This window comes from Cryptotermes secundus, unplaced genomic scaffold (assembly GCF_002891405.2).
Source record: "Cryptotermes secundus unplaced genomic scaffold, Csec_1.0 scaffold599, whole genome shotgun sequence".
Lineage (NCBI taxonomy): Eukaryota > Metazoa > Arthropoda > Insecta > Blattodea > Kalotermitidae > Cryptotermes > Cryptotermes secundus.
Genome location: NW_019730109.1, coordinates 738,076 through 763,207, shown reverse-complemented (window position 1 = coordinate 763,207; position 25,132 = coordinate 738,076). Strand labels below are relative to the sequence as shown.

Here is a 25,132-nt window from a genome sequence, read left to right as displayed (position 1 = left end):
CTGAGGTGGGGCATCCATAGGGCAAAATGTGTTACTCCTACTGAGAGGGTGATAATGGGAATGATGGTGGAGGGGAGGCCGATATTTGACACAGTCCCGAATTTTTGACTGTGGTGAAAATGAAGTGTCAGCCTGTAAGCAAAAAAATCTACACACAGATCTGCCCAGGGATCAAACTCAGAACCCTCTGAATGAGAGTCCAGGATACCACCCTGAAACCATCAGGTCTACTTTATCAGTGATATAAAAACCTAAAGTAATTTACATTAAACAGTGTGATTGTTAAAAAGAATGCTGCTAAATTACAAGAACAAAATTCAGTTTCCTCAACTTAAGAAATTACATTTGTTGACCAAGTTTCACAGTTCGCCTCTTAATTATCCTACTCCCTCCACCTCCTGCAGTCACTCTTTAAAGTACAGTGGCTACTGTATATACCACCCTCTTTAAAGTTTGGAAACTCTTCATTTTGCCCACAGTGTATGCATTTCATATGATTCTTGTAACAAGCAGCAGTTATTTCCTTAAACAACATTAACTAGTTGGTCTTTGTAATGGTGATGCAATTATTCAGTTAGGAAGGAACTGAATTTTTTAACATTATTTACATGAATTTTAGACTTCTTCATGAACTTGATGTTCTGTACTCCTTAATTTAAGCATTTTTTTTGGGGGGGGGACATCAGTTTTGTAGTAAAAAATAATACTTTTAATGTGGACTCAGTATGTTATGCCATATTTACAGTATATATCTAAATATCTTGTGTAATTTCGCTTTCAAATAACCATCCACTCCCCCATAAGCCTTCATGGCATAGTACTTAATTGGTTAAGCACATGGACTTTACCTAAGTCACTCATTGCAGGAATTCATCCACTTTTTAAACTGTGTCTGGTGAACAACATTTTTAACTTATATGTAATATGATATTTTCCAGGGATACAGCTACTATGTAATTCTTTATAAATCTTGGATTCTGTTTTAACCCTTCACAATTTTTGATATTTCATACATTAACACATGTTGGGAGATCATAACATTTCAACCACAAGTCACTCGTAGTGTGTGTACAGCATTTATGTACAGTAGGGTGTACTGTCAGCTGCCCCTCATTGCTAATACAATTCAATACAGAGCCTTGGTATTTGAAGAGGAAGATTTTCAACCTATGGTATATGGTTACCGGCTGATACCTGATGTATCTGAACCTCGCACAATGGGCATGTTAAAGGAGGTAGAAGAAGAGCTGCACCGCCGGACACGCAGCAAACCATCAGATTCTTGTTTGAGTGATGAGGTAAGGTTCACTGTAAACATCAAGGATTATAGTGAGAGGTGAAATGAACTCAAGACTGGTTAGGAGATCAACAGAAAAATATAAAATAGTCCTGAGTTCTTTTAAATTATGAAATTACGAAACAGAGAGCTCTTTGGAAAACAGCACTCTATAAAGTATATATTAAATCAGTACTAACATTTAGCACCAAAACATGGACACAAAGAGAAATTAAAACTAAATGCAAGTAGTGGATATGGAATTTTTCAAAAGTACTGGGGGAAAAACAAGAAGGGGTAGAATTTGAAATGAAAGTTAGAAAAGACTGGAATCTAAAATTTGTTAATAGATTTAGAAGAGAGATCACTGTGGTGGTTTAACCATGCAAAAATAATGGATAGAATGTGGACATCAAGGATATTAGAATTAAAATTTAAAGGAAAGGACCTGTGGGATGACTCAGAACAAGAGTTCAGCCAGATATTGAAATACATATTTATTATTATTCATCATTATTCCTTATTACTATAATGGTGATTGCTTCTGCTGTTTTTTCTGTTGTTTATTTTACAGTGCTTTTAGTATGTACTCTATAGTACTGATGGATGATTGATGAATGATGAATCAGAAAGGACTTGGAAGGAAGGTATTGTGGTCTAATCTCAGCATAAGACCACAGAATACTTGTCAGGATATCTGGTATTATCCTGGTCAAGATTCAAACTGAGCACTTCCAGAACACAAGTTTACAACATTACTGTTACATCAGTGATCTGAGTCTTGTTGAGCTGCTGGTGCTGCTGCCACCACTATCTGCCAGCCTTTTCTTGCCATTAAAGTAGTCAGCATTATTTCCACAGTCTCACTGTTTGACCTCACAGTCAAGACCTGTGTGCCTTAGAATGCATGAACAGTGTCATCATCAGTACCATAATTACATAATTATAAAATCCACCCTTTGGTGCACAATGTATGACCTGTTATAGTGTAGGATTTGGCACAAAAGAGTGTAATCTGTTTCTTCCATTTCTTGTTTTAGCATGAAGATGTGGTGGCATTGTACTCACGCATTAAGTTCATGAGGCTACTATATCAAGCACTGGTTTGTCTTGGTCGCCGGGAACAACCTGGGCTGGGTGACTGTCACAGGCTCTTGGGTAGTTGTTCTGAGCTATTGGTCACCATGCAGAAGACTGTAAACAGAGGACTTCAACCTGAAATGGAATGTAAATACACTTCTTAATGTCACACAAACTCTATGATAAAACTGGATAATCTGATTTAACTTGACACATTTCCATATAATTGTCGTAGTGTACTTAGGGAACTGCTTCTCAGTTATTGAATGTACGTAGGGTCAGTGATGTTAAGCAGATAGCAGTACATACATCTGAGCTTAGTCCCTTTGGGGTTCAAAATTGCTGTTTCATAGTTGGAAAAGTATAACTGACTGGGCATGGATCAATGAATTGATTCACACAGGATGTGAAACATTACCGTCTGATATCCATAAACTCATTAATTGTATTTGGAATAAGGAAGAATTGCCTGATGAAGTGGAAGGAGTCTATTATTTTACCAGTTTACAAGAAGGGCAATGAAACTGACAGTAGTAATTATCATGGGATGTCACAGTTTTCAACTTCATACAAAATTTTTATCCAATATCCTTCTCCCAAGGCAAAGGCCACAGAGTAGTCACCTTGAAGATGAACAGTAAAGGTCTCCAAAATGTCAGCAGTACAACATGTACAAGGGTTGGAACTTTAATAGTGGCAACACTGCTGTAGAGATGCTTATACCACACGTTAGTTACATACCTACCTTACCTGAGAGCAAATGGACTCTCCCTTCCCACATCACGTGCATTTGCAGTGACAAGAAGAATAGAGCCTCATGTTAGCTGGCGGTCTAATGTAGTGTTGTGACGATGTTTTCGAAACAGGAACAACGGAGTTGGATAAAGATTGAATGTGCCAGAGGCAGTACAGCAAGACAGTGTCATCAAGGTCTTCAAGAGGCTTGCAGGGAATCTGCATTGCCTTACAGAACAGTGGCAAGGTGGGTAAAAGCCTTCAACAAGGGATGCCAAAATGTGGCAGACATGCATTGGCCAGGTTGTCCTAGTGTCAGCGAAGAAGAAATGTATGCTCTTTCCGCGTTACTGGAGAGTGAGTGATGCTATACGATTTGTGAGCTGGCCCGAGAGGTAGGATTAGCACATACGACTGTGCTTCGCATTCTGAAGGGATGCCTGGGCATGAGAAAAATTGCATCACAATGGGTTCCGCATAATTTGACGGAAATGCAGAAATGGCAAGCTGTGGCTGATTTGTTCGATCGATGGGGCTGGGAAGTGCTGTACCATCCACCATACTCCCTGGACTTAAGCCCTTGTGACTTTGACTTGATTCCAAAGATGAAGGAATCACTTCATGGCATTCGCTTCAGAACTGTCCCAGAGATTCTTCAGGTGGTAGACTGCTCCATTCGAACCATCAACACAACAGGCACTGCTAAAGGTATCCTACGACTTCCACATCGCTGGCAACGGGTTGTACACGATGCTGGTGACTACAGTGAAGGACAGTAAAACTTCAAAACATGCATCTATTTTGTATCAGTTGTAAATAAATAGTTGCCACTATTAAAATTACACCCCTTGTATTTCTACATAATACCAAACCCCAAAACTTGATTAAATATAACAAAAAAAGCTTCATAACTGGTACTGTGGGGATGTGAAAAACATGAAGGGGTAAGATGGGGAGAAAAAGAAATGTTTATGAAATGTTGATAGGAAGAGAGAGACCACTTTTGAGATTTGAACATAAATGGGAGGGTAGTATTAAACTTGGTATCAGAGAAATTTTATATTAAAACTGAGTTGCCTTCAGGTAGTACCCAATGGTCAGCTGTAGTGGTGCTGGTGATGACAAACCTTCATGTTTGTCTCTTGGTCAGGTCAGTAAATAGTTGATGCTTATGGAAGACAAGCTGCAGGTGGCAGGGTTTTGTCGTTACAAAGATGAGGTGTCTCATGTTCCACAGGACCATTAAATTCATTTTATATTAATCATATACATGTGTATTTTGTTCCCAGCTGATCACCCAACAATACTGGGATTTGATCCCCTTGTTAATCAGCGGTTACTACCACCCACATTTCCTCGATACACAAAAATTAAGTCTCGTATTGAAGCTTTGGAGTATTTTGATGAATTGCTGAACAGATTAAAAGTTGTGTGTAAAATTACGAGTCACACCTCATTTCACAGTGCACTGGTAAGTTTAGATTAAGATCCAATAAACATAAAGTCATTATCATCTACTGACATTTCCACTATGACAGTAACGAATTTACCTTATGTGGCAGTATTAAGTGTTGTGAAGAATTATTTTTTACATACATATACAGGTGGACTAGGAGGATTCTGGGAGGTCATAGTATTGGTCATTCTAAGAAAAAAAGAGTGTATATATAGATGTGTCCTGTTCGAAATGGTTTCTGACTTAGGGGGATGGATGTTGTTGCCCACATAAAGGAATGTCAAGATGCACTCAGATGAGCAACATGTCATGTCCTCACACGAGTTGCATAGTGTACTGACGTTCACGGAATTTTTGAAAATATATTATAGTAGGTAAACTGTACCAACTTTGTCACTTGAACAATAAATACTAGTATTAGAAACAGTACATAATATCTCTCATTAACGATATTGGAACTGTACAGTGATATAGCTCTATCTCAGAAACTGTTCAGAATAGGACACATGTATATATACATTTTTTGCTTAGAATGACCGATACTATGACCTCCCAGTTCCTCCTGGACATCCTGTGTGTGTGTGTGTATATATATATATACACACACACACACACACACACGAGGAGCTTTTCCGTATATAATGCCTCCTATTTTCTTTAATGAAAACTACAATAGATACAGAAAGCATAATAACACAGTTAAATAGAGCAAGATTTCAGCTACTTACAGTTATTTTTCCACATAATCACCACCATTCGTTATGCACTTTTGCTAGCGATGAACAAGAGCCTGTATGCCGCGCCTGTAAAAGTCTGCACCAGCAGAGGCTAGCCACTATCTTACAGCTGCAATGACAGCATCGTTGTCTGTGAAAATGTTGCCCACATAGTCCATCTTTCATAGGCCCAAAGAGATGGAAGTCTGAAGGTGCTAAATTGGGTATAAGGTGGATGTAGTAGGACAGTCCAGCGGTGGTCGCCAAACTGGTATGGGGTCTAGTGTTATCGTGTTACAAGCGAAAGGTTGTCTGCTTCTCTGGCCTTACTCGGGCAGTGTGGGCTTTCAGCTTAGTCAGCATTGTCTTGTAGCGTTCAGAACTGACAGTCTCACCAGGCTCCAGGAAATCCAACAAAATCACATCCCGCCTATCCCAAAAGACCGTGAACATCACTTTCCCTCCCGATGGCTGTGTCTTGAACTTCTTTTTCTTGGGGAATCCGGATGTCGCCACTCCATGGACTGTCGGATTTCAGCTCGTAGTGGTGACACAATGTCTCATCTACAGTGACAATGTTGTCCAGAAACTTGTCACGTTCAGCCTCAAACTGGTGCAACAAGTCCTGACAGACTTCCATTTTATGAGTTTTGTGGTCCTCTGTAAGCATCCACGGGACTCATCTGGAACAAACTTTGCGATAATCCAGCTTCCCCAACATCATTTTCTATGCATTACAGCCAATATTAAGCTGTGCACACCGTTCCCTGGTCATTATCTGCTGATCTGTATGGATGAGCTGATTGAGGCGCTGTTCATTGTCAGGAGTGGCAGCTGAGCAGGGATGCCAAGGGCATGGTTTGTCGTGCACTTCACTTTCACCACTGTTGAAACGCACTACCCACCACCTCACTGTGCTGACATCCACTCTATCATCTCCATACACCTTTAGCAAGCATTGGTGGATGTCAATGGGTGCAATTTGTTCGGCAGTGAGAAATTCGATAACACATATCTGCTTCGTACGCACTTCTATGTCAGACACCATTTTGGTAGACTGCTCTGCTGTCGGTATCTGTCGCACGACAACCAAACCAAACAGTACATTGGCGGGAAGGTTCAGCTTTTACTACAACACCACCAACATCCAGCTCAGACGTTACATATTAACACAAAAAAATAGGCATTATATACAGAACACCCTTCATATATATAAAAAACTGTAGAACCTTAACTCCCATGTTAGGTGAGTCCCTTGTCACCACAGCATGGCATGTCCTCAGATTGCTGATGGAAGAGACGGCCTCCAGATATGGAGGGTACCTGAAAATATATTAAATAAGCAGTCGAGGACAGCTGACAAGGGATGGTCCTCCAGCTTGGGGATGACAACTCCTCACCATAAAAATAAACTTGTTACAGAATGTCACAAAGTTCCTCAGCCTTAGACGGATTCTTTGTATAAATGAATGAAATTAAGGATAATGGACATGCGATTTGGTACGTCTGTATAGGGCAGGTTCACTCATGACAATGCAAGAGAAACATCGAAATATAAATTATTTAAGTGGGCATATAGGAGGTGAAATGGGATGGGTGGCACCAAGCCAGCAGGTGAATATACATTTTTCTATGAATTAGGTATGGATTTGTTTGTACATAAGAGAATTATATCAGCAGTTGAGAGGATTCAATTTTCTTTTTCATGATAGGATGTCATACATAACACTAAGAGGGTGCTGGTGTAATACTGTTCTGAATGTTCATGCCCCAACAGAGGATAAGTTGATTATATGGAGGGCAGCTTTTATGAGGAACTAGAATGTGTATTTGATAAATTCCCTAAATACCATGTAAAAATTTTGTTAGGAGATTTCAATGCCAAAGCAGGTAGGGAAGTCATTTTCAGACCAACGATTGGGAATGAGAGTTTGCATGGAATTAAATGATAATGGAGTTAGAGTAGTAAACTTTGCCACATCCAAAACTGTGACTGTCAAAAGTACAGTGTTCCCACTTTGTAACATTTGTAAATTTTACTTGAACATCATATTCACAAGAACCTGCCACTGGTCCCTATTCTGAGCCAGATAAATCCAATCTGTATATCTATACATGAAACTGCCAATCTGAATTGAGTAATTAGCCTCATCCTTGCTATGTATACAGGAAGGCCATTTGGTGCCTGTGCCAAGCCATGGCAGTTTACTATGTTCTATCATTGTGTCAGCTGTTTTCTTGCTTGGTCAGCTATAGTGATGATGAAACTGCAGCAACATTCACGTCCACTTCAGTTATCTGCTTTACAGCTCTATCTCATAATTAATTATATCTGCATATAGAACATGGAACCTTTATTCCTCATTGAACTTAGGGAACACTGAACACCAGCTATTACATTGTGGAATGGAACCGCCGCCGCCACCACTACTGTGTTCGTGCCAAAGGATGTGCATACATCCCACATGTTTTAAACATATGTTCTACTTCTGTCATAATGGTTAATTTAGACCATATACAAATTGAAGAGGACTATCTTCTATTAAATGCCATGTAGTACACTGAAAGTAAACCAACATTTCAGAGGACCATTTCAGCTCCATCTTCGGCGTCAAATAAGCTGAGCATGATACCAGCATGAAAGCAGGCTGCTTGCAACCTGCTTTCGTGATGGTATCTTGCTCAGCTTATTTGACCCAGAAGATGGAGGCGATATGTTCGTCCAAAACGTTGGTCAACTTTCAATGGATTATGTGGCATTATATCTCAGAAGATCAAACTCTTCATAACCACTGCTCTGAGAACTTCAGATCCTAGACACACAAATTATTTTTGTATATTTATTGTAGGATTTCTTCATTGACTTCAGTCGGCATGGGCCATGCATCCTTTCCCGCTCCATACTACAATTAATGTATCTTCCCCAATGCAACAGAGTATTTGGTACCTTTAATTTTGTGGATGTTCTACGAGATGCTGCTAAGAACTTCATATTTCCACCAGCTCTAATGCCAAAGTCAACTTTATTGAACAATGCTCAGGTAAAAAGCTAACTTTATATAATTTTTTTAATTAAAGTAATCTTTAGATATAGTAAATAAAATAAAGGAGCAATTTTAAAATCTTGTGCATGCAATTTCTTTAGCAGCTTTGCACTACATTATTGCAGCAGTGCATGTCTGTAGGTCAGCTGCCCAGTGTTCAATGGAACCACCCCCCCCCCAAGTTAAAATATGGCCACTGATCCTGTGGAACTGGGAAATTCAAATTATTCCTGGATTATAAAGATCAGGAATGTGATATCATTCTTTGTTGAAAATANCCTCTTGAATTTTTGGCAAAAAATGTGCGGCCTATACATGTGTAAATACGTTATATAAAACTAACAGTAATTTTTCCACCTGTTTTTATGGCAGCATGTTTCTTATTCTGAATGAAAAACATTAATTACACATGTCAGGGAACAAAACATGTTAACACGAGAATGATGAACTTTGTAACTTAGGCAGGTCACCTAGTTTCATTACAGCAATGTAATCCAGAAGATTTAGATGGCCTAGGCATGTACCATGGATGGATGAAAAATGTATACAGAATTTTAATGGGGAAATGTCTAAGAAGTAACCACATGAAAAATCTAAAATATGTTGGAAGAATAACATGAAGACAAATCTTATAGACAACAGGTTTTGCGTTGAGAGTTGGTTACCTCTGGATAGTATTAATTTTATTAGCAGTGTTACATCTACAGGTTCTACTACCTGAGAGTTACTTTCTTTCATTTTTTAAAATAAACCTTAGAACATTACCAGATCAGAAAATTCTGTGATTATGAATTTAATATATTGAACATTTTGTGTGATATCTTTATCTCAGAATTGCATCCTTTTGTCAAGACTAATTAATACCTGATATGTAGTGTGAACCAAAATACTCCATGGGATGGTATTGTTAGCCAGTTATTTTTTCTTATTTATGATTTATTTAATGATGCTCTGTGAAGCTCAGACAATACAGCACTGAATTTTCGGTTGTCAGTGAATAATGAATATATATATATATAAAACTGCTCATTGTTTACTTCAACCATGGAAAATTATTTTTACAGATGAGCCATATCAACAGATCAACCTTTGCAGGCCACACATCCAGATATATAATGATATGTTTTAAGTTCATTTATCCAATTTGTAGATAGTAATACATAATATAAATTGATAAAGTTTAAGGACACCAAATCATGTAGCATACCTATATTGAGTAATAATTAATGGGTTAATTAAGAAAACAGTAATTTTTGTATGAAGACAATTACAAGACATAGAGATGGATTGAAGCTTTAGAATATCCTGCTAACTTGTGTTAAGAATGAACATAAGAGAAATCAGACTGTTTCAAGTTTTACTGCAGTAGCTAATTCCATCATATTCTATGAGGTGATTTTTGTATGTGCATGCAGTGAGTAAATGCACTGAAGGGTTACCACTAATAGGACAGTCTGAATACAACAGTGTGTCCACAGGTACACAAAGGGTTCATTTTCTCCATCTTCCTTCTTTGTTAGGTCACATTGCTATCATCAGAACCCTGTTCTCAAAAGTTTCAATCAATATTCTTCCCCTAGAGTAAGAGCTCAAGTTACATACATGCATAAAAAATAATGTAAAATTATAGTTTTATAAATTTCAGTCTTCAGGTTTCTTTGGTAGCAGAAATGAACCTTCCTAGTGAATAATGTCGTGTTCATTGGCTGTTGTGTCCATTAATAAGCTGTCACTTCATATACACGCTGTACATTGAAATGTTGAAGTTATCATGTGTGTGTGTATGGTAACTGAAGCTTTGTGCTTATGTTTCAGGCAAAGGAATATGTAGAAACTTTCCTTAATCATTGTGTTCGACCATTTGGCAATCTTATGCAGCTGTGTGGTCACAATCGAGCAAGACAGCGCGACAAGCTGGCACATCTACTAGAAGACTTTGCTACATTGCAAGATGAGGTTTGTGTCCATATTTATGGTGTTACATGCTTCCAAGTTCTGAAGAATTCTGCTAAGTAGATATTAAATGGATATTAATTTTTATTATACATAAAATATATTCTTGTTGCAAAGTTAATACAGTTATCTGCCACATATTTGTCCACAGATTCTCCACCTTGCATATTACCTCTATCTCCATGCATGATTCTCACATTTGTTAGGACTTTATATAATTGCAGATGGAGCATCTATCTTTGGTACCATGTGTCCATAGAAAACCAAATTCCTTCATGAAGCATTAAAATTGGATGGTGATTTCAAGGCTTCATTTACATACCAGACAAGATTTAAGCAATTCCACTGTATCCACAATACTGCTCTACAGGGTTGAACTCTTTTGTGCAAATGCTCTTGCAACTGATGCCTTCCATGCAGAGTTTCAGAAATTTGTGCTAGAAGAAAACTGAAATCTGAACTACAGTGTTTTTAAATGAAACCTATAGTAAAGTTCATATAGGTGAACATTTGTCTGATACATTTCCTATTCAAAATGGTCCAAAACAAGGACATGCTTTATCGCCACTGCTTCTCAAATTTGCTTTAGAGTATGCCATTAGGAAGGTCCATGAAAACCAGGCAGGATTGAAATTTAATGGGACACATTAGCTTCTTGCCTATGCTTATGATATTAATATAATGGGGGATAATAATATGATAAAGAAAAACACAAAAGTTCTGTGAGACATTAGTAAGGAGTTTGGTCTAGAAGTAAACACAGAAAAAATTAAGTATATACTGTATTGATGTCTCAGCACCAGAATGCAGGACAAAATCATAACATAAAGATAGCTAACAGATCCTTGAAAATGTGGCAAAGTTCAAAATTGTATTCATGAAGAAATTAAGAGCTGATTAAATTTAGATAACACTTGCTACCATTCAGTTCAGAAGCTTTTTGTTTTTTCGTCTGCTGTTTAAAAACATAATAATTATAATTTTGTCAGTACTTTTGTATGGGTGTGAAATTTGGATGCTGACATTAAGGGAAGAACATACACTGAATGTGTTTGACAACAGGATACTGAGGAAAATATTTGGACTGAAGATGGATGAAATAATAGGAGGTTGGACACAACTGCACAGTGAGGATGTTCATAATTTTTAATCCTCACCAGATATTAGATGATAAATCAGGGAGGGGAGGATCAAGCTTTCACCTCATATCATGTCCATACATCCTGACTTCCCTTATCTTTGGATCTTATGCGTACTGGACTAGTTCCCAGTTTCTGTCTGTCTGATCTGGCTCACCCTAGGGATTAATCGCAAGTGCTTGTAAACATGGTAATGAACCTTTAGGTTCCATAAAATGCTGAGAATGTCTTTAGTGAGCAACTGCTAGCTTCTCAATAAGGACCCTGTTCCATGGAGTTAGTTAAAAATTCATATTGTTCTTCTAGGTATAACACTATCTTCATATGGAGGCAGCATGTTCCTTTGAAATGTTGGCAACTTCCTACCAGACTACATGGCTTCATAACCCAGAAGACTATAGTACAAGTCTTCCATTATCCTAAAAATCTCAAATTCCATATACTGTTCCATAAGGCGCTTATTCCAAAAGTTTGGTCTTTCCTGGAAGAGAAAGCATTTTCACAGGAAGTAGGTTTGGTGTTAGACAAGTGCCTTCTCATTCCAGCACACTGGCACTGAATGATGATCTCGTTATTGTGAAAATGTTTGCCCCATGATATCATATTTGGGGTGCCTCGGGCATGGTCATCAGTGAAACCAGTAATGCTTGTTTGATTGTGGGGGGGGGACTTCTTCCATACCTAGAGGGAGATGATTTTTAAAGGTTTTTCAATAAAGTCAATAAGTATGAAGTTGGTGACTGGAGAATGTTTTGATAAGAGTCTGAAAAGTTTGAAGGGTGGAGGCAAAATGTCATGCATTCACCTTGTTTCCTGTATATGATAGATAAGCTGCAATGAAACAAAGCAATGAGGAAAAGAGTGGTAAGGATGAGAATTGAGAAGGAAACGGTCACTGTGTTTACTGTGTTCATCACATAACTTCGTTAGACTGTACATCAGTGGGAGTCTGAATATTTTGGTTATTACAGCTGCAAGGAAGTCACTGTCATGAGAAGTCAAGTACCTGCTGAAAAAAATGTCAAAATGAAAGTTGCACATATAATAGTGTGTGTGAAAAACTGTTAAGTAATTTGTGACATACAAGACTACAGAAAAAGACATCTTTGATATGTTTTTTCATGTATCTTCACTAGCCCAAATAATCAGGTGACTGTTATTTTCTTTTGTAGCATGATATGTACTGCATATCATTTGTTTTATTAACATTCACTCTGTACTTCAGATTAATAATTCATAGTTTAATCATTTTCTTGATCCTTTACTTTTGTACTATTATAAAATCAAATTCAGGCCAAAAACCCAGAACAAGTATCACATCAGCAGACTAACTGCTAGCCATTTAAACAGTTACTATTTGAAATGGACTTACTGCTTCTGACAGAAGTAATAATCAGACAGTAACATTTAAATTGATCTTAGTGAATGTGTGTGTGGATTGGATTCAGCTGATTCAAAGTAGTATGAAATTGTGTGAGCACAATGATAAACATTTCGGTTCTGTGAAAGCAGATAATTTCTTTACAAGACAAGTAACTATAAACTTGACGATGATGACTCCAAAGGCGGAAAGATACTGAGTATCAGTAGCTCCTGAACTCCAAAAGAATCCATTGTTTTATATATATAGGCTTGCCAGAAATGAAAATCATGACATATTTAAGTTCATATTTTACTATTTCTGTGAAATATGGTGGCTTATTGAAAGGGATTTGTGGTTGAAGAAAATGATTTCAATAAGATATTAAATGAAACAAATCTTGTTTGTGACTGCAGGCAGAACGGGTGGATGCATATTTGCATAATCTTTCTCTCAAGTCAGACTCACCTCGTCCACATCTAGCCTGTTTTGGTACATGGATACTGTATCACACATTAAGGATCATGATAATGTACCTGCTTTCTGGTTTTGAGCTGGAACTGTACAGTATGCATGAATACCACTATATATTCTGGTGAGTAGAACAGATTGTCATGTTCACATTGTATCTGTAAAATTTTAATGTGGTTTTCATACTGTGATATTCTGTATAAAATCAGTGCTAGGAAAATGAAATGAAAGAGGAGCAATGAATGTTTATCTGTGTTTTCAGTGCAGTTCAGTATGAGCCTCATTCATCACTATGCATAATATTGTAATTCATGCCACATGTGACTAAGAAATCAGTAGTGCTAGTGTCATGTGTGTCCCTGAATCAACACTTTGAATACCTGTGTCATCACTTTTCGCTCCTGACACATCTTATTTCACATACTTCCATACATGAAATGGGAAGATGACCCAGAGATCGGTGGGGCCAAGTTGTTACATCTCCTTTCAATCTGCCATCCTGAAAAATGTTCATTTATATTTTCACACAACGTCTGACTGAATCCGCTTGGCCATGAACTCATTCACACTCAAACTTAAGTGCTGTTATACCAAGTCCTTAAAGACAAGGATTCACAGACTCATGGATAACCTCACAGAACATTCCAGAAGGATTACATAATTTATCTATTTAAAATTCTTCTGATGTAGGATTAATCATATAAATATTACTAGACTGTTGAGTTTGTTTTATGCATTCAGGTATCTATATGAATTCCTCTATGGCTGGCTGGTGTCTGCATTGTCAAGAGCAGACAGTTTCCTCATGGAACAGGAAGCAATTGCTGAGAGTCATAGAGGTCGTGGTGCAAAGAAAAATAAGACAAAGAAGAAGAAGACAAGACCTTATGGAAGAGAAATAGCTATGTACCAAGCACTGCAAAACTTGTGTGGTGGATTCTACAAAGTAAATATTACAGTTAATTCCCTTGCTTTCCAGTATTACTTAATAAACTGTCAATCACATTATTCCATCCAAGACAGGTAATTGTACAATTATCACTGCAAGCTGCATTTGGATACAGACTGTATTTCTGTAACCATTAAACTGTCAATAATGAATGCCCATTGTTTTATGGATTCAGTTCTTCCCGTTACCATGAAAATTGAAACTGAACTCACTCAATGTCAGAGCATAACAAGTGTTGCAGACGTTGGTTCGTCTCAGTGCACACAACTTTGATGATTACAATGATAGTGAATCTGTAGTTAACAGTGTTAAATAATAATAGTGAGAATGTTTTAGTTACTATCAGAAGAGTGTTAAGACTTTGGTATGTTGGATCTGATGACTGCGTGCGTTGTACAACGCATGCAGCCACAAAAGGACATATCACAAGACACAGTACACACAAAATATAGGAGGGACTCCCATAGCAGAAGAATGATATAATACGTGACTTTGAAATACGATGTATAAGATGATAAATCTTAACAAATATTAATATATAAATTTTATTATAGTACATGATGAATATACACTTTAAATCATTTTATAAACGACACATGATGGCGAGCAGTGCAGTAGTTTAACATAAATAACACACCTGAGGATGGCACAGTGATGCCAAAACATGTAGTGAAGTGACAAGTGAGATTGTGTGCAATAGAAGACGGTCAATACATACACATCATGGATGCGAATCAGTGCAACAGGACGCTAAAATACAACATTAGTGTTTAATTCTGTTCACAAGGTTATTTTGAAAGTCTGCAACTAAACATACAGTTTGAATCTTTTCCATGTTATCAGTTACCCTAACGATTTCCTTGGTTTCTCCTAGATCCATAGCCACCTCCTCCTACATCCATTCACCATTCGTGATTATCACTCCAGATCATTCAGTGCCACATAACCTCTGCAAGTGATACAGCATTCTTCACCCTGTCCATGTTGTATATGATATTCCACACTTGAGATTTTTCTCTGTACATGGTTTCTGACATTTTGTATGGGAACATACCAGCCTCTTCATATCATTTATAATATATTCCTAGGTCTGAAATTAATATACATTTCTCTCACCTAGTTCCTCTGAATGATCTAAGTGACAGATATTGTTTTGTTGTACTGGCTCAATACGAGTAGGGGGAGGTTGAAATTTTCGAACAGAACTAAGGAGTTAAATTTTTCAAAGAGGGAAGAATTCCATAATCATACAAATGTCTACAGATAGTGAAGAGATGATATAAGAATTGTATTGTTTCTGGATCTGTTGTATAGAGTTAATGTTGGACCCATCTATTCAAGATAAATAAGATTGTGAGAGCCTCTTGAATTAGTACTGTGATCACTGGATGTGTGCGTATGTTTATTATAAATGCATATAGAATGCTGTATTTGCATATGGATACAAGAATTTCTTTCTGTTTAGCATGACATATTGTAGCAGGATGGTTTGATATGTTACTCAGGCAATGGTTGGTTTTCGACTGGATGGGAAGATCAAGCTACCTCACACTGAATTCGACAACGAACAGGTGCGTTATGAACATCGATTTGCTCCATTTGCAAGTTTAATGACACCTCCACCAATGCAGTATGCTGAGTTTCGAGATATGACATCACTCCTTCGTTATGAACAGCCACCCAGCAGTACCAACTTGTACCTAGCAGGCTGCCAGCATTTTCATAAAGCTCGTTCCATGCTGGAGACCATCAACACTCCAGATCAAGAAGTGAGTATACATATTATGTTCAGTTCAGTTCAGTATTGAGGGGGTGGGTTTCCCCATGCACTTAGACCAGTTAATACATATTATGTTAGTTTGTCACCTACATATGATTCAGTAGAAACTTTTTCACTCTAGGAATGAGAAAAGATAGGATGTTAAGTTTTGAGGGCACTGTTTGCTTCTTCAGCACCTTGGTAAGTTTTCCTCTTTTCTTTAGTACGTGATCCATTTTCCTGTTCATGAGTCTAGATAACTAAAATCTGATGATGTTTCTCTACTAATACAGTCCATGTAGTTCAGTTTTTTGGGGAGCCAGAATTTTTGTGTTTTAAAACTGAATACAATGCTGACACAACATGAAATAACCCAGATGGAAATACACGTGATAGTCATCATAAGTTCCTTAACTTCTACAACAGCCATCAAATGACATTGTAATTTTGTTAATTTTGATGACTTTTGTTGCTCTGTGAACTCAGCATGCCAGGATGATGTGATCTGAAGAGTAAGCGATTGTATATTTTGTGTAAAACTGAAGAAGTAATTCTCACAAATTTACTCAACAGTGTGATTGGGAAAGTCTGTGGCCATGAGTCAGGATGCAGTTTACAAATGGTCTAGGTGTTTTATGAAATGCAACAATCGCCGAAGGACAATCCACAGAAGGGCTCACTGGTGACTTTCAGTGAGCAGACCATTGTCTGTATTTGTAAAGTCATCTGAAAGGACTGTAGACAAATGATGACAAAATTTCTGAAATCATCATTGTCACATGGTATGTGCTATGCCATTCTGTTTGAAGACATTAACACTGGTATGTGTGTGAACTCATTCCACAAAATATTACGGAGAATCAGTGTGAGAAAAATCTCTTAAGTGAACATAAGATTGACAAAGTCAGTATTGAAGCCTCATACTGGAAGCCACACTGATGACCCTATAAGCAGATATTTTGAGCATACTCTGAGAAAGTAATGTGATGCTAGAGATGTTTTCCAGTAGCCATGGTGTTACCACTAGTTTATTCCACAAAAGTGTAACATCAAGAAGCGGTGCAGAGAGATATTCTTTAGTGGTTTCTCCAATATTCCAATGTACCAGTTGACAGTCTTTTTGATGCAGCAGTATGTGACTAAGAATGGTACCTCTGCCTCCATAACCTCTCTGCTCTCCAAATTTTTCATCTGAAATTGAGTCCTAGTCCAAAGAACACAAGTGCTCTTGAAGGGATCCTAGTTCGAGTCAGCAAGGAAAGTGAAAAAATATGTAATATTGGCCTTTAAGGAGGTGGCAGCAAGAGGCCTGCAGAGGTGCTTCCACAGTATTATGGTCACTGGCAGGAATGTGTCACAGTGGAAGGAATTACTTCAAAGGTGGTGTGCAATTAAAGCCATCATGATGCAAATAAAGCTCACATATATGATGAATTCACTCAGCCACAGGCATTCTAGGATGGGTACCATACAGTGACTCCTTCAGGGACCAGAAGGTTTCTGCCTCTGGAGACCACTGAAAATTCCACTTCTGTGAGTTGGGTCAGTGGCTTGGCAGTGTCAACATATCCAGCTGTGAACGTCTGATAGTAGATACACACACCAAGGAAGCTCCTCAACTCGTGTCTATCTTTTGGTGGTGGCCACTTCTGTACAGCCTTCAGCTTCTCTGGATCCATAATCATTTTTACTGGCAATATGGTATGTTTCAAGTAACATACCTACTTCTGGAATAGTTTGCACTTCTGTGGGCTGGAGTGTTGCAGAGGCCAGAAGTCAGTGGGGTGAAGAGCAACCTGTCAGTAACCACTCCTCATATCCAAGGTTGAAACCCTTGGCCCTGATGAGCATATCAAGCAAGGATGTCAGCATTCCTTCTTGGTAATGCCATTCACCCATCAGTAGTTCACACAGCACTGAAGATATGGTTCTTCTTCCTGACTAGCACAATGGGTGAATACCGAGGACTGTCTGGCTTCTACTACGCCTTGTCCTGTCATATCTTTCGGCATCTCACATACTTCAGCACATTTGGCTGACATGACTCTATGAGGGGACTGATGGATTGGAGGGGTGTTGCTGGTGTTCATGTGATGGTACATTCTGTTGGTCTACCCAAATCCATCACTCTTTGTTGTCCTGATATGCTGGAATTCCAGCTCCTGGGCCTTTCCAGTATAGATGTTGGCCTGGCAGGAGACACCACTTCTTGCAGTTGCTAACAGAGTTATCAAGTTTCCAGGGTTTGAGGTTCCAAACTGTCAACTGGCACTGCCCAAGTGTGTGGTTTGTGGTGGCCCTGGGTGGTGCCTTCAGCCAGTACCTGGTCTCAGTTGCTCAAATTCATGATTTTGACAGGCATGTCCCACTACGCCTGAACCAGTGTCCTGACTATGTACAGTCCTTCTTGATGAGAAATCTTCACATGGGTTCCATTAGGTTGTTCACTGTCTCCAAGAAACCATTCAGCCTTTCACTTACCACCTTCTCATAATGAGCTGGTACAAGAGGTTCATGCATCCTCTCTCCACCCCACTCTTTGCTCAGTTCTTGTAACAGTATTTTATTTTATTAAAGATTAGAGCCAGACATGCTGTAAGGCAACCAGCAGACGTGGTTCTCCAAAGAGCCTACTTGGTGACAGGATTCAAAGAGACTGAGAAAAATCCATTGTTACCTTTGTCCAAAAATAGCCTCTTCAATGTAAATGGCATGCAGCAGAACCAGCCAGTTCTGCAGATGGTAGTCCCTGTCATTCCAGTTTGTCGCATTGTTAATGCGTTAGTGGTGGCTGCTAACCAGTGTAGTTTATTGCACGAGTACCACTGTTATAGTCTCAATTTGGGAGTGGGCATTATCACCAAGATGCAAATATTCTGCCATGTGGGGACAGTTGATCTTTATACCTGAAGATATTTTGTGGAGTACTGTAATAAAACCATGATCTTTAATTGGTTACAGAAAATATATAGATTATTTTGTTGCAGGTAAGTGACCTTCTAAAAGTCGCCAAAACTAACTTTGTGGTTCTCAAGCTTCTTGCTGGAGGTCATAAGAAGGACTCAACGAATCCACCAGACTTCGATTTTACTGGACATCACCATTTTCCAATTATCAGACTCTTGTGAAGATAAATGCACAGTTTCACACACTAACACAACGTGTGACAAGTTAATAATTTATTCTATGTATTACATTTGGTGAGTTCTTCAGTGGGCCACTAATTCTTAAGATGAATACTGTATAACACATTGAAACGATATTCAGATTGTTGCTGGAATCATGCGAGAAGCCATACTTAGCAGAAAGTGTTTGGTAATTTTAATGGGAGTACCTGGTAGTTAGATGTAGATTGAATTACAGAGAAATGAATAAGCACTTAACGCTGATAAGACGGAGTATACAATATTTGAGCAACTGTGAAATTTCTCAGTGTGAAATCATACCCTGGTAATCACTCATTTCTTTCCATTTTGCATATTTGTCTGTGGGAGGTTTTAAGGCAACTACTCATAGTTCTCATTTAAAAATATACTGAACAGTTCTTCTTAAACTGAGAGTATGTCATTTATGCCTCCCCAATCACCATCTTCTCATTCTTTCAGACAAAGATTGGTTTATCTGAAGTTATGGTTTTCATAGTTCTTTATTCATTATATTGTCACGTGATGAGTGAATGCAGATGGGGGTTGGATTGTTAATTGGATTAACCACTTAAGAGACTGTAACTACAAGTATCTATAGCACTATCACTAATTCACATACTGCAGTTCACTACAGCACATACTAAGACTTCTCAGTTTGCTGTGTTTTCACCAGTTGTCTGGTAACAGCTTCCAATGGCAGATGTTCCTCTTCCTCTGGGTTCAGAAATGTCCACATGCCTCAGCTACCGGCCTCACCACAGCAGTCCTCTCACTCACTCACCAACCAAACTTCTCCACTGCACTGCACTGCACTAACTAACTGCCTGTCAAGGTCAAAGTTACTTTACTACTGGCAGTCTACTGCCAATCAGTTCGTCTTGGCATCAGGCCCCTTAAGGCCCAAGACCAGAGAATTTTTTCCAACTGAACTCTTGCGGTAATAGTGCTTATGTAACATCCTCTCTGATGAGAAGATTGGTTTAACTACTGGATCTTGGTTGGTTGAATGATACGGCCTTGGAGCGGACCATAGAAAACACCACTTCCATTATGATGTGCAAGCCGTGCCTAACAGCTCCAGTGCTGTTGTGAATTTATGAAGATGTTGCTTAGCAATGGCTGTTGTCTCACTATTTGTTTTACAGTTGTTGCCTAGTAACTGGTCTATATGCCACAATACTTTAATCTGAATTAAAACAGAGAATCTAAAACATAAAAAGGCCATGAATTATAATATTTCAAAGTATGACTGCTATGAGATTACTGTAGTAAACAGCCAATTATCAGAAGTTATGCAAAATCAACTGGGAAGTGTTCGGTTTGATTTCTGGCTATTTTTGCTATGCTGCACATAAATAATGCAGCTGTTTTTCTAGGACATGCTACATCTTCTCTTCACACCCAGGCTTCCAAGTCAACTCCACTCTCAGTCAAAGTTACTTTACAACTGGTGGTTTACCACCAATCAGTTTGTTCTGGCATCAAGACCCTTGAGACTCACGACCGGAGATTTTTCTTCCAACCAAACCTTTGCAGTCATAGTCCTTATGTAAAATCCTCTCTCACGAGAAGATTGGTTTGTATCTTATGATTATGCTTGCCCTATCATCAACTGTTTGTATTGCACATACAGCATGTTATTGAATATTCTTTCAACTTATACAACTTATTTATTTGACCGTCACAACACAAAAATAAAAGAACTTCAAGGAAAATGCCCAGATATAGTTCTGCTACATGTTTCGGACACTAGTGGCCATCATCAGGCAAACACACTTCAACAAACGTACACCACTGAACTGCAGTACACCAAATTTGATACAGTGTCATAAATCATTTAAGAATATTTGTAATAAGAATAAAATAAGTTGGTTATTTAAAACTAATAAAAGTCATATATAAAAAACAAAATTAAAATTTGATTGATGTTTCTTAACATCGAATCAGTCGTTGGTTCCACTTTACATACGTATCCGTCGACAAATAGTAAATTTCAATGTTTCATTATAAAATTGTATAGGAGGCCCAATAATTAATGGAATAGTTGGAGCCTCATCATACGGAGAATTGTACGTGATGTATGGGAGGTGGCTGGGACAGAGTGCATTACACGTATGAGTGTTTGTCACATACTTCACAGACAAGTTCATCCTAGAGCTGGATATCCTATGGCTTATGAAATGGAGGTGAATTTGTAGTGCCACATCCTATGACTGGGCCAAGAAGAGGTGTCGTTATGGCGTCCTGGAACATGACCATAATCGTATCTTCTTATGCTGGCCACCAGTGAGGAAATCAGCCTAGAGGAACAAAGTTTTATGACCTTACACAGCCAGGATGTTAGTTCAAGCTTGACACAAGGTCTCAGGATGACTGAACATTTCCAAGGGCAGAAAAACACCAATGCAGATATGATCCCTGAAGACTCTGGCCAGAGGCATGCATTCACTGCCAGAAAGTTGAATGACAGCCAAGTAGCCTGAAGGTACGAGTTATCACTGGGATATCTGATACCATGCTGCTCTAAGGGAGCAGCTGACTGATGAGACAATTCCACTGAAAGTGGAGGCTGGACAGCATCTTGTGTGGAAGGATGCTGCTGACCACAGTTCCATCTACAAAAGTTACTGGGCTCAGTGGAACTCTAATAGTGGCATAGGATATGCTAAGGCACTACTAGGGGTCAGCTAACAGTTGAAGACAGTTCAAACAGTTCTTTTCAGTTCAAAGGTAAAGAAAGTACTGATAAAGCTCCATGGAGGATTTCTGAGAGAACATATAAATGTCAATTAGACCCTATACAATGTTACACAGTGGTACTGCTGGCTACTTGTGAGAAGCAAAGAGGTGGTGCCAACTGTGTAACACTTGTGCTGCATGCTGAGGTCCCCAAACCCACAGCTGAAGGCTATGAACCAATATATTGTTAGGGCACCATTCCAGGGGACTGAAACAGATATTGTAAGGCCCTTCCCAGACAGCTAGAAGTGGAACTGATACCGGTGGATTTCCATGGACTTCACCAAGTGGCCAGAGGCTTATGCCATCTCTAACCAAGAGGCATCAACAGCGGCGGATACTCTGGTGACCAATTTCTTCTGCCAAATCTGGATCTCAAAGGAGTTGTACAGTGCCAAACAACAGGACTTAAAGTCACAACTACTGTGGGAGGTATTATGGCGCCCTGGTATCCAGAAAACTGTTTTCTAGCTGAAAGTATGGTTCTTCTTCTTCTTCATCTTCATCATCATCTTCTTCTATGGAAATACAGCATAAAGTCATCCATTCTCTGTCACTCTGTTTTTGGGTCGAAATGGTGGAACCACTTTTCATCACTAGTCATGTTCAGCAGAAAGCCATCAACCTCAACAGGATGTCCAAGCAGATGTGATGACAAATCTATGTGTACCCTTTTGTGCTCCTCCGGAGAACTCAAGGGTAACAAACTTTCTGGTATCCCAGTATTTATCATCTCCTGCACAGCATTGTGTTCAATGTCGAGCTGCACGACAATTCCCCTAACCATCACCCCTTGGTCTTTTGTGATGGGCATATAAACTCCCTGCTTGTAGCATTCCATCATGGTAATTGGTTGACCACTTCAAGGCAGACAGACAGTGTCTCTGTCGTCATTTTTCAAGTGTTTCACCCATGTCACACTGCTGGCACCCATGCAAGAATCTCCAGATATGATGTTGATCAAAGATGTTCGCAGCATAAAAGAAAATAAAGTAAAGGTATCCCTGTAACAGGCTGTGGAGGCCCATAGGGTTGTGAGATGTTGAGGGTCCAACATTTTCTAGACAATCTGCTCATAGATGGCGGTAAGATTGTCAGCCCTAAGTGCCGGCTGCCCTTTACCCCCAAGAATATTCCTGGTACTCATTTCTGTTAGAGGCTGAGTTGACCCCAGGGCCATAGTGCGGCTGCAGGGATTAGGTAAACTGAAAAATTCCACCTCGTTGGGATTCGATCCCGCGACCTTCCGTAGACTTTTCTTGCAGTGGATTATGACTAAGTATTCATGTGCATGCAGATTGCAGGATACAGATATGGCTACTGGCTACATAACCCTTAGTTTAACGTCAGTAAAACATATATAAAATGATGCTGCTTATTACTTTTGGTATGGCCATCATATTCCCAGAAACTGAAGCTAGACCTCCCTGCCACAACTCAACAAACTGATTTTCCATGACAAACATATCACCACAGTACAAATATGTTTTTGGACTAGCTCTATCAATTAAGCCCATCTGAGTAGGTTTTACCTGAAGAGGGAGAGAGAATCCAGTCTCCAAAATGTTGTGTTTTGAAAAATACACAGGACGGTTTTTAGATGAATCCAAGGCAATGAATAATGTCCAAAAAACATAATATTCATACTAATGTACCACTGTCACAAACTTTTAGATCTTATTGACATAACCAGTATGGATCTGGCATATATCCCAATTTTAAAAGATCTGAATGACTGAAGATGCCACTGGCTAAGACTTTCGACCATCTCACATTTCTCATGATATTGCTAATACTGATACCTCATATTGAAAGCTCCATATCACAGTCATTGCTCTTCTAAGATAACTTCACAAGCCAGCAAAAAAAAAAAAAAAGAGAGAGAGAGAGGAGAAGAAGAAGAAGAAGAAGAAGAAGAAGAAGGTCCAGAGACAGTGACTAACTCTATTGATTGGGCCCAAATGAGTAGGTTTTACCTGAAGACTGACAGAATCTGGTCTCCAAAATGCTGTGTTTTGAAAAATAAACAATGGTTTTTAGATAAAGACAAGATGTTGGATAATGTCCAAAAACCTAAAATTTGTAGTAATGTATCATTGTCTTAATCACCACAGATGTGTAATTTCAAGTGCAATAAATAAAACTCTATAGGTGTGCATCATTTTGTGTGCCACACAAAAGCAATTACTTATAGGTCTCTTTATGTGGAAGTTCTATGCATACAAGTTAACGCACACAATGGTATAGTACAAACTTTCCTGCAAGAAGGCAGCACTATTTAAAGGCGATATTAACAGAGTCCACATTACTTGAACTCCCTCCGGTTATTTTGAAAGTGAAAAGTTATGCTTTCTAAATATGAACTGCCATGCAAGATGAAAAATTCAGAAGATATAGGGCCTCATCCAAAAGAGTCGAAAATGAAATTGTGAAAAGTGCAAGTCAGTCCTTAAGAAACTGGAAGTTAATCCCCATTATCCCCATTCAAGTACGGCCCCTAAGAACGTACACATGTGTACCACTTTACCTTTATCTGTTAGAACCTCTCACACTCAATTTCTGGAATCTCCAACAGTTACTTTGCTACGGTGCCTGAGGATTTCACGTCGGTGAAGATTTAGGCTGTAGTCTTCGACTTATGAGGCGCAAGTATGTTGTAGATGGTCACAATGTTTCGGATGAACCTACTACCTCCATCTTCAATCTTCTTGAACAGAGTAGGGGAATCATATTCGATTGACTGTAAATATCCAACGGAATTACACTCACAACACCATAATATCTAACACGAACGTCTTATCCGTAACAATACAATTTGAAAGTGTGGAACGAAATTATTCCTTCCGCAGTGTTTGACACATTCAGCTTTCATCAGCCGCTAACATTCATAAATCATACGGTACGCTCCCGTATTTCGCGTAGGACCATGTCGATAATGTCGATTTGTCTACAGTGTGGGCATTCTACCAAGATGATTAGTTGGTACATTATTAATCTGTGGTATATAAGAAATCATCGTGGCCATTATCACGGTCTAAATTCCCATTATGTCAACTAAGTTGGTATTCCATGAACTTCAGAACGCTCCAGCAGAGTTCTGTATGTTTGTGCTGTGTAATAAAATTGGCACAAGATACCATATATTAGGATACGAGAAAATGTCCTTGCCTGTTTCGAACAAAGAATTCTACATGCCTTGAATCACGCATATAGGGCGCATTACCAATTGTTATATCTATCGCAATTGCACCTTAGTTGAAAGAATACAAGTTTCTGGAATGTGACTCTTCATACTTGTACTTTCTTTGT

At 38.7% G+C, this 25,132-nt stretch overlaps 1 protein-coding gene and 1 long non-coding RNA gene across 3 annotated transcripts in view; one reads left to right on the top strand and one right to left on the bottom strand.

Moving 5' to 3' along the window:
- The window catches only part of LOC111866166 (N-alpha-acetyltransferase 35, NatC auxiliary subunit), a 29,793-nt gene extending 10,624 nt beyond the window's left edge, over positions 1 to 19,169 (top strand). Inside the window, exons 5-13 of the mRNA XM_023854834.2 lie at positions 1,136 to 1,298; positions 2,317 to 2,503; positions 4,381 to 4,562; positions 8,113 to 8,304; positions 10,123 to 10,263; positions 13,176 to 13,354; positions 13,972 to 14,176; positions 15,685 to 15,948; positions 18,926 to 19,169. Of these exons, the coding sequence (XP_023710602.1) occupies positions 1,136 to 1,298; positions 2,317 to 2,503; positions 4,381 to 4,562; positions 8,113 to 8,304; positions 10,123 to 10,263; positions 13,176 to 13,354; positions 13,972 to 14,176; positions 15,685 to 15,948; positions 18,926 to 19,066 (1,654 nt within the window). The 3' untranslated portion in view covers positions 19,067 to 19,169. The remainder of the gene's footprint in view (positions 1 to 1,135; positions 1,299 to 2,316; positions 2,504 to 4,380; positions 4,563 to 8,112; positions 8,305 to 10,122; positions 10,264 to 13,175; positions 13,355 to 13,971; positions 14,177 to 15,684; positions 15,949 to 18,925) is intronic.
- LOC111866168 lies at positions 1,220 to 25,084 on the bottom strand. 2 transcript variants are annotated; one of them, XR_002843107.2, is made up of 6 exons: positions 24,351 to 25,084; positions 21,218 to 21,384; positions 13,611 to 13,729; positions 6,493 to 6,586; positions 2,345 to 2,491; positions 1,220 to 1,308 (listed from the first exon to the last, which is right to left on the bottom strand). It is a non-coding gene; the product is annotated as an uncharacterized LOC111866168 (long non-coding RNA). The 2 variants fall into 2 exon arrangements; XR_002843106.2 differs by lacking the exon at positions 21,218 to 21,384.
- Positions 25,085 to 25,132: the final 48 nt, after the last annotated feature.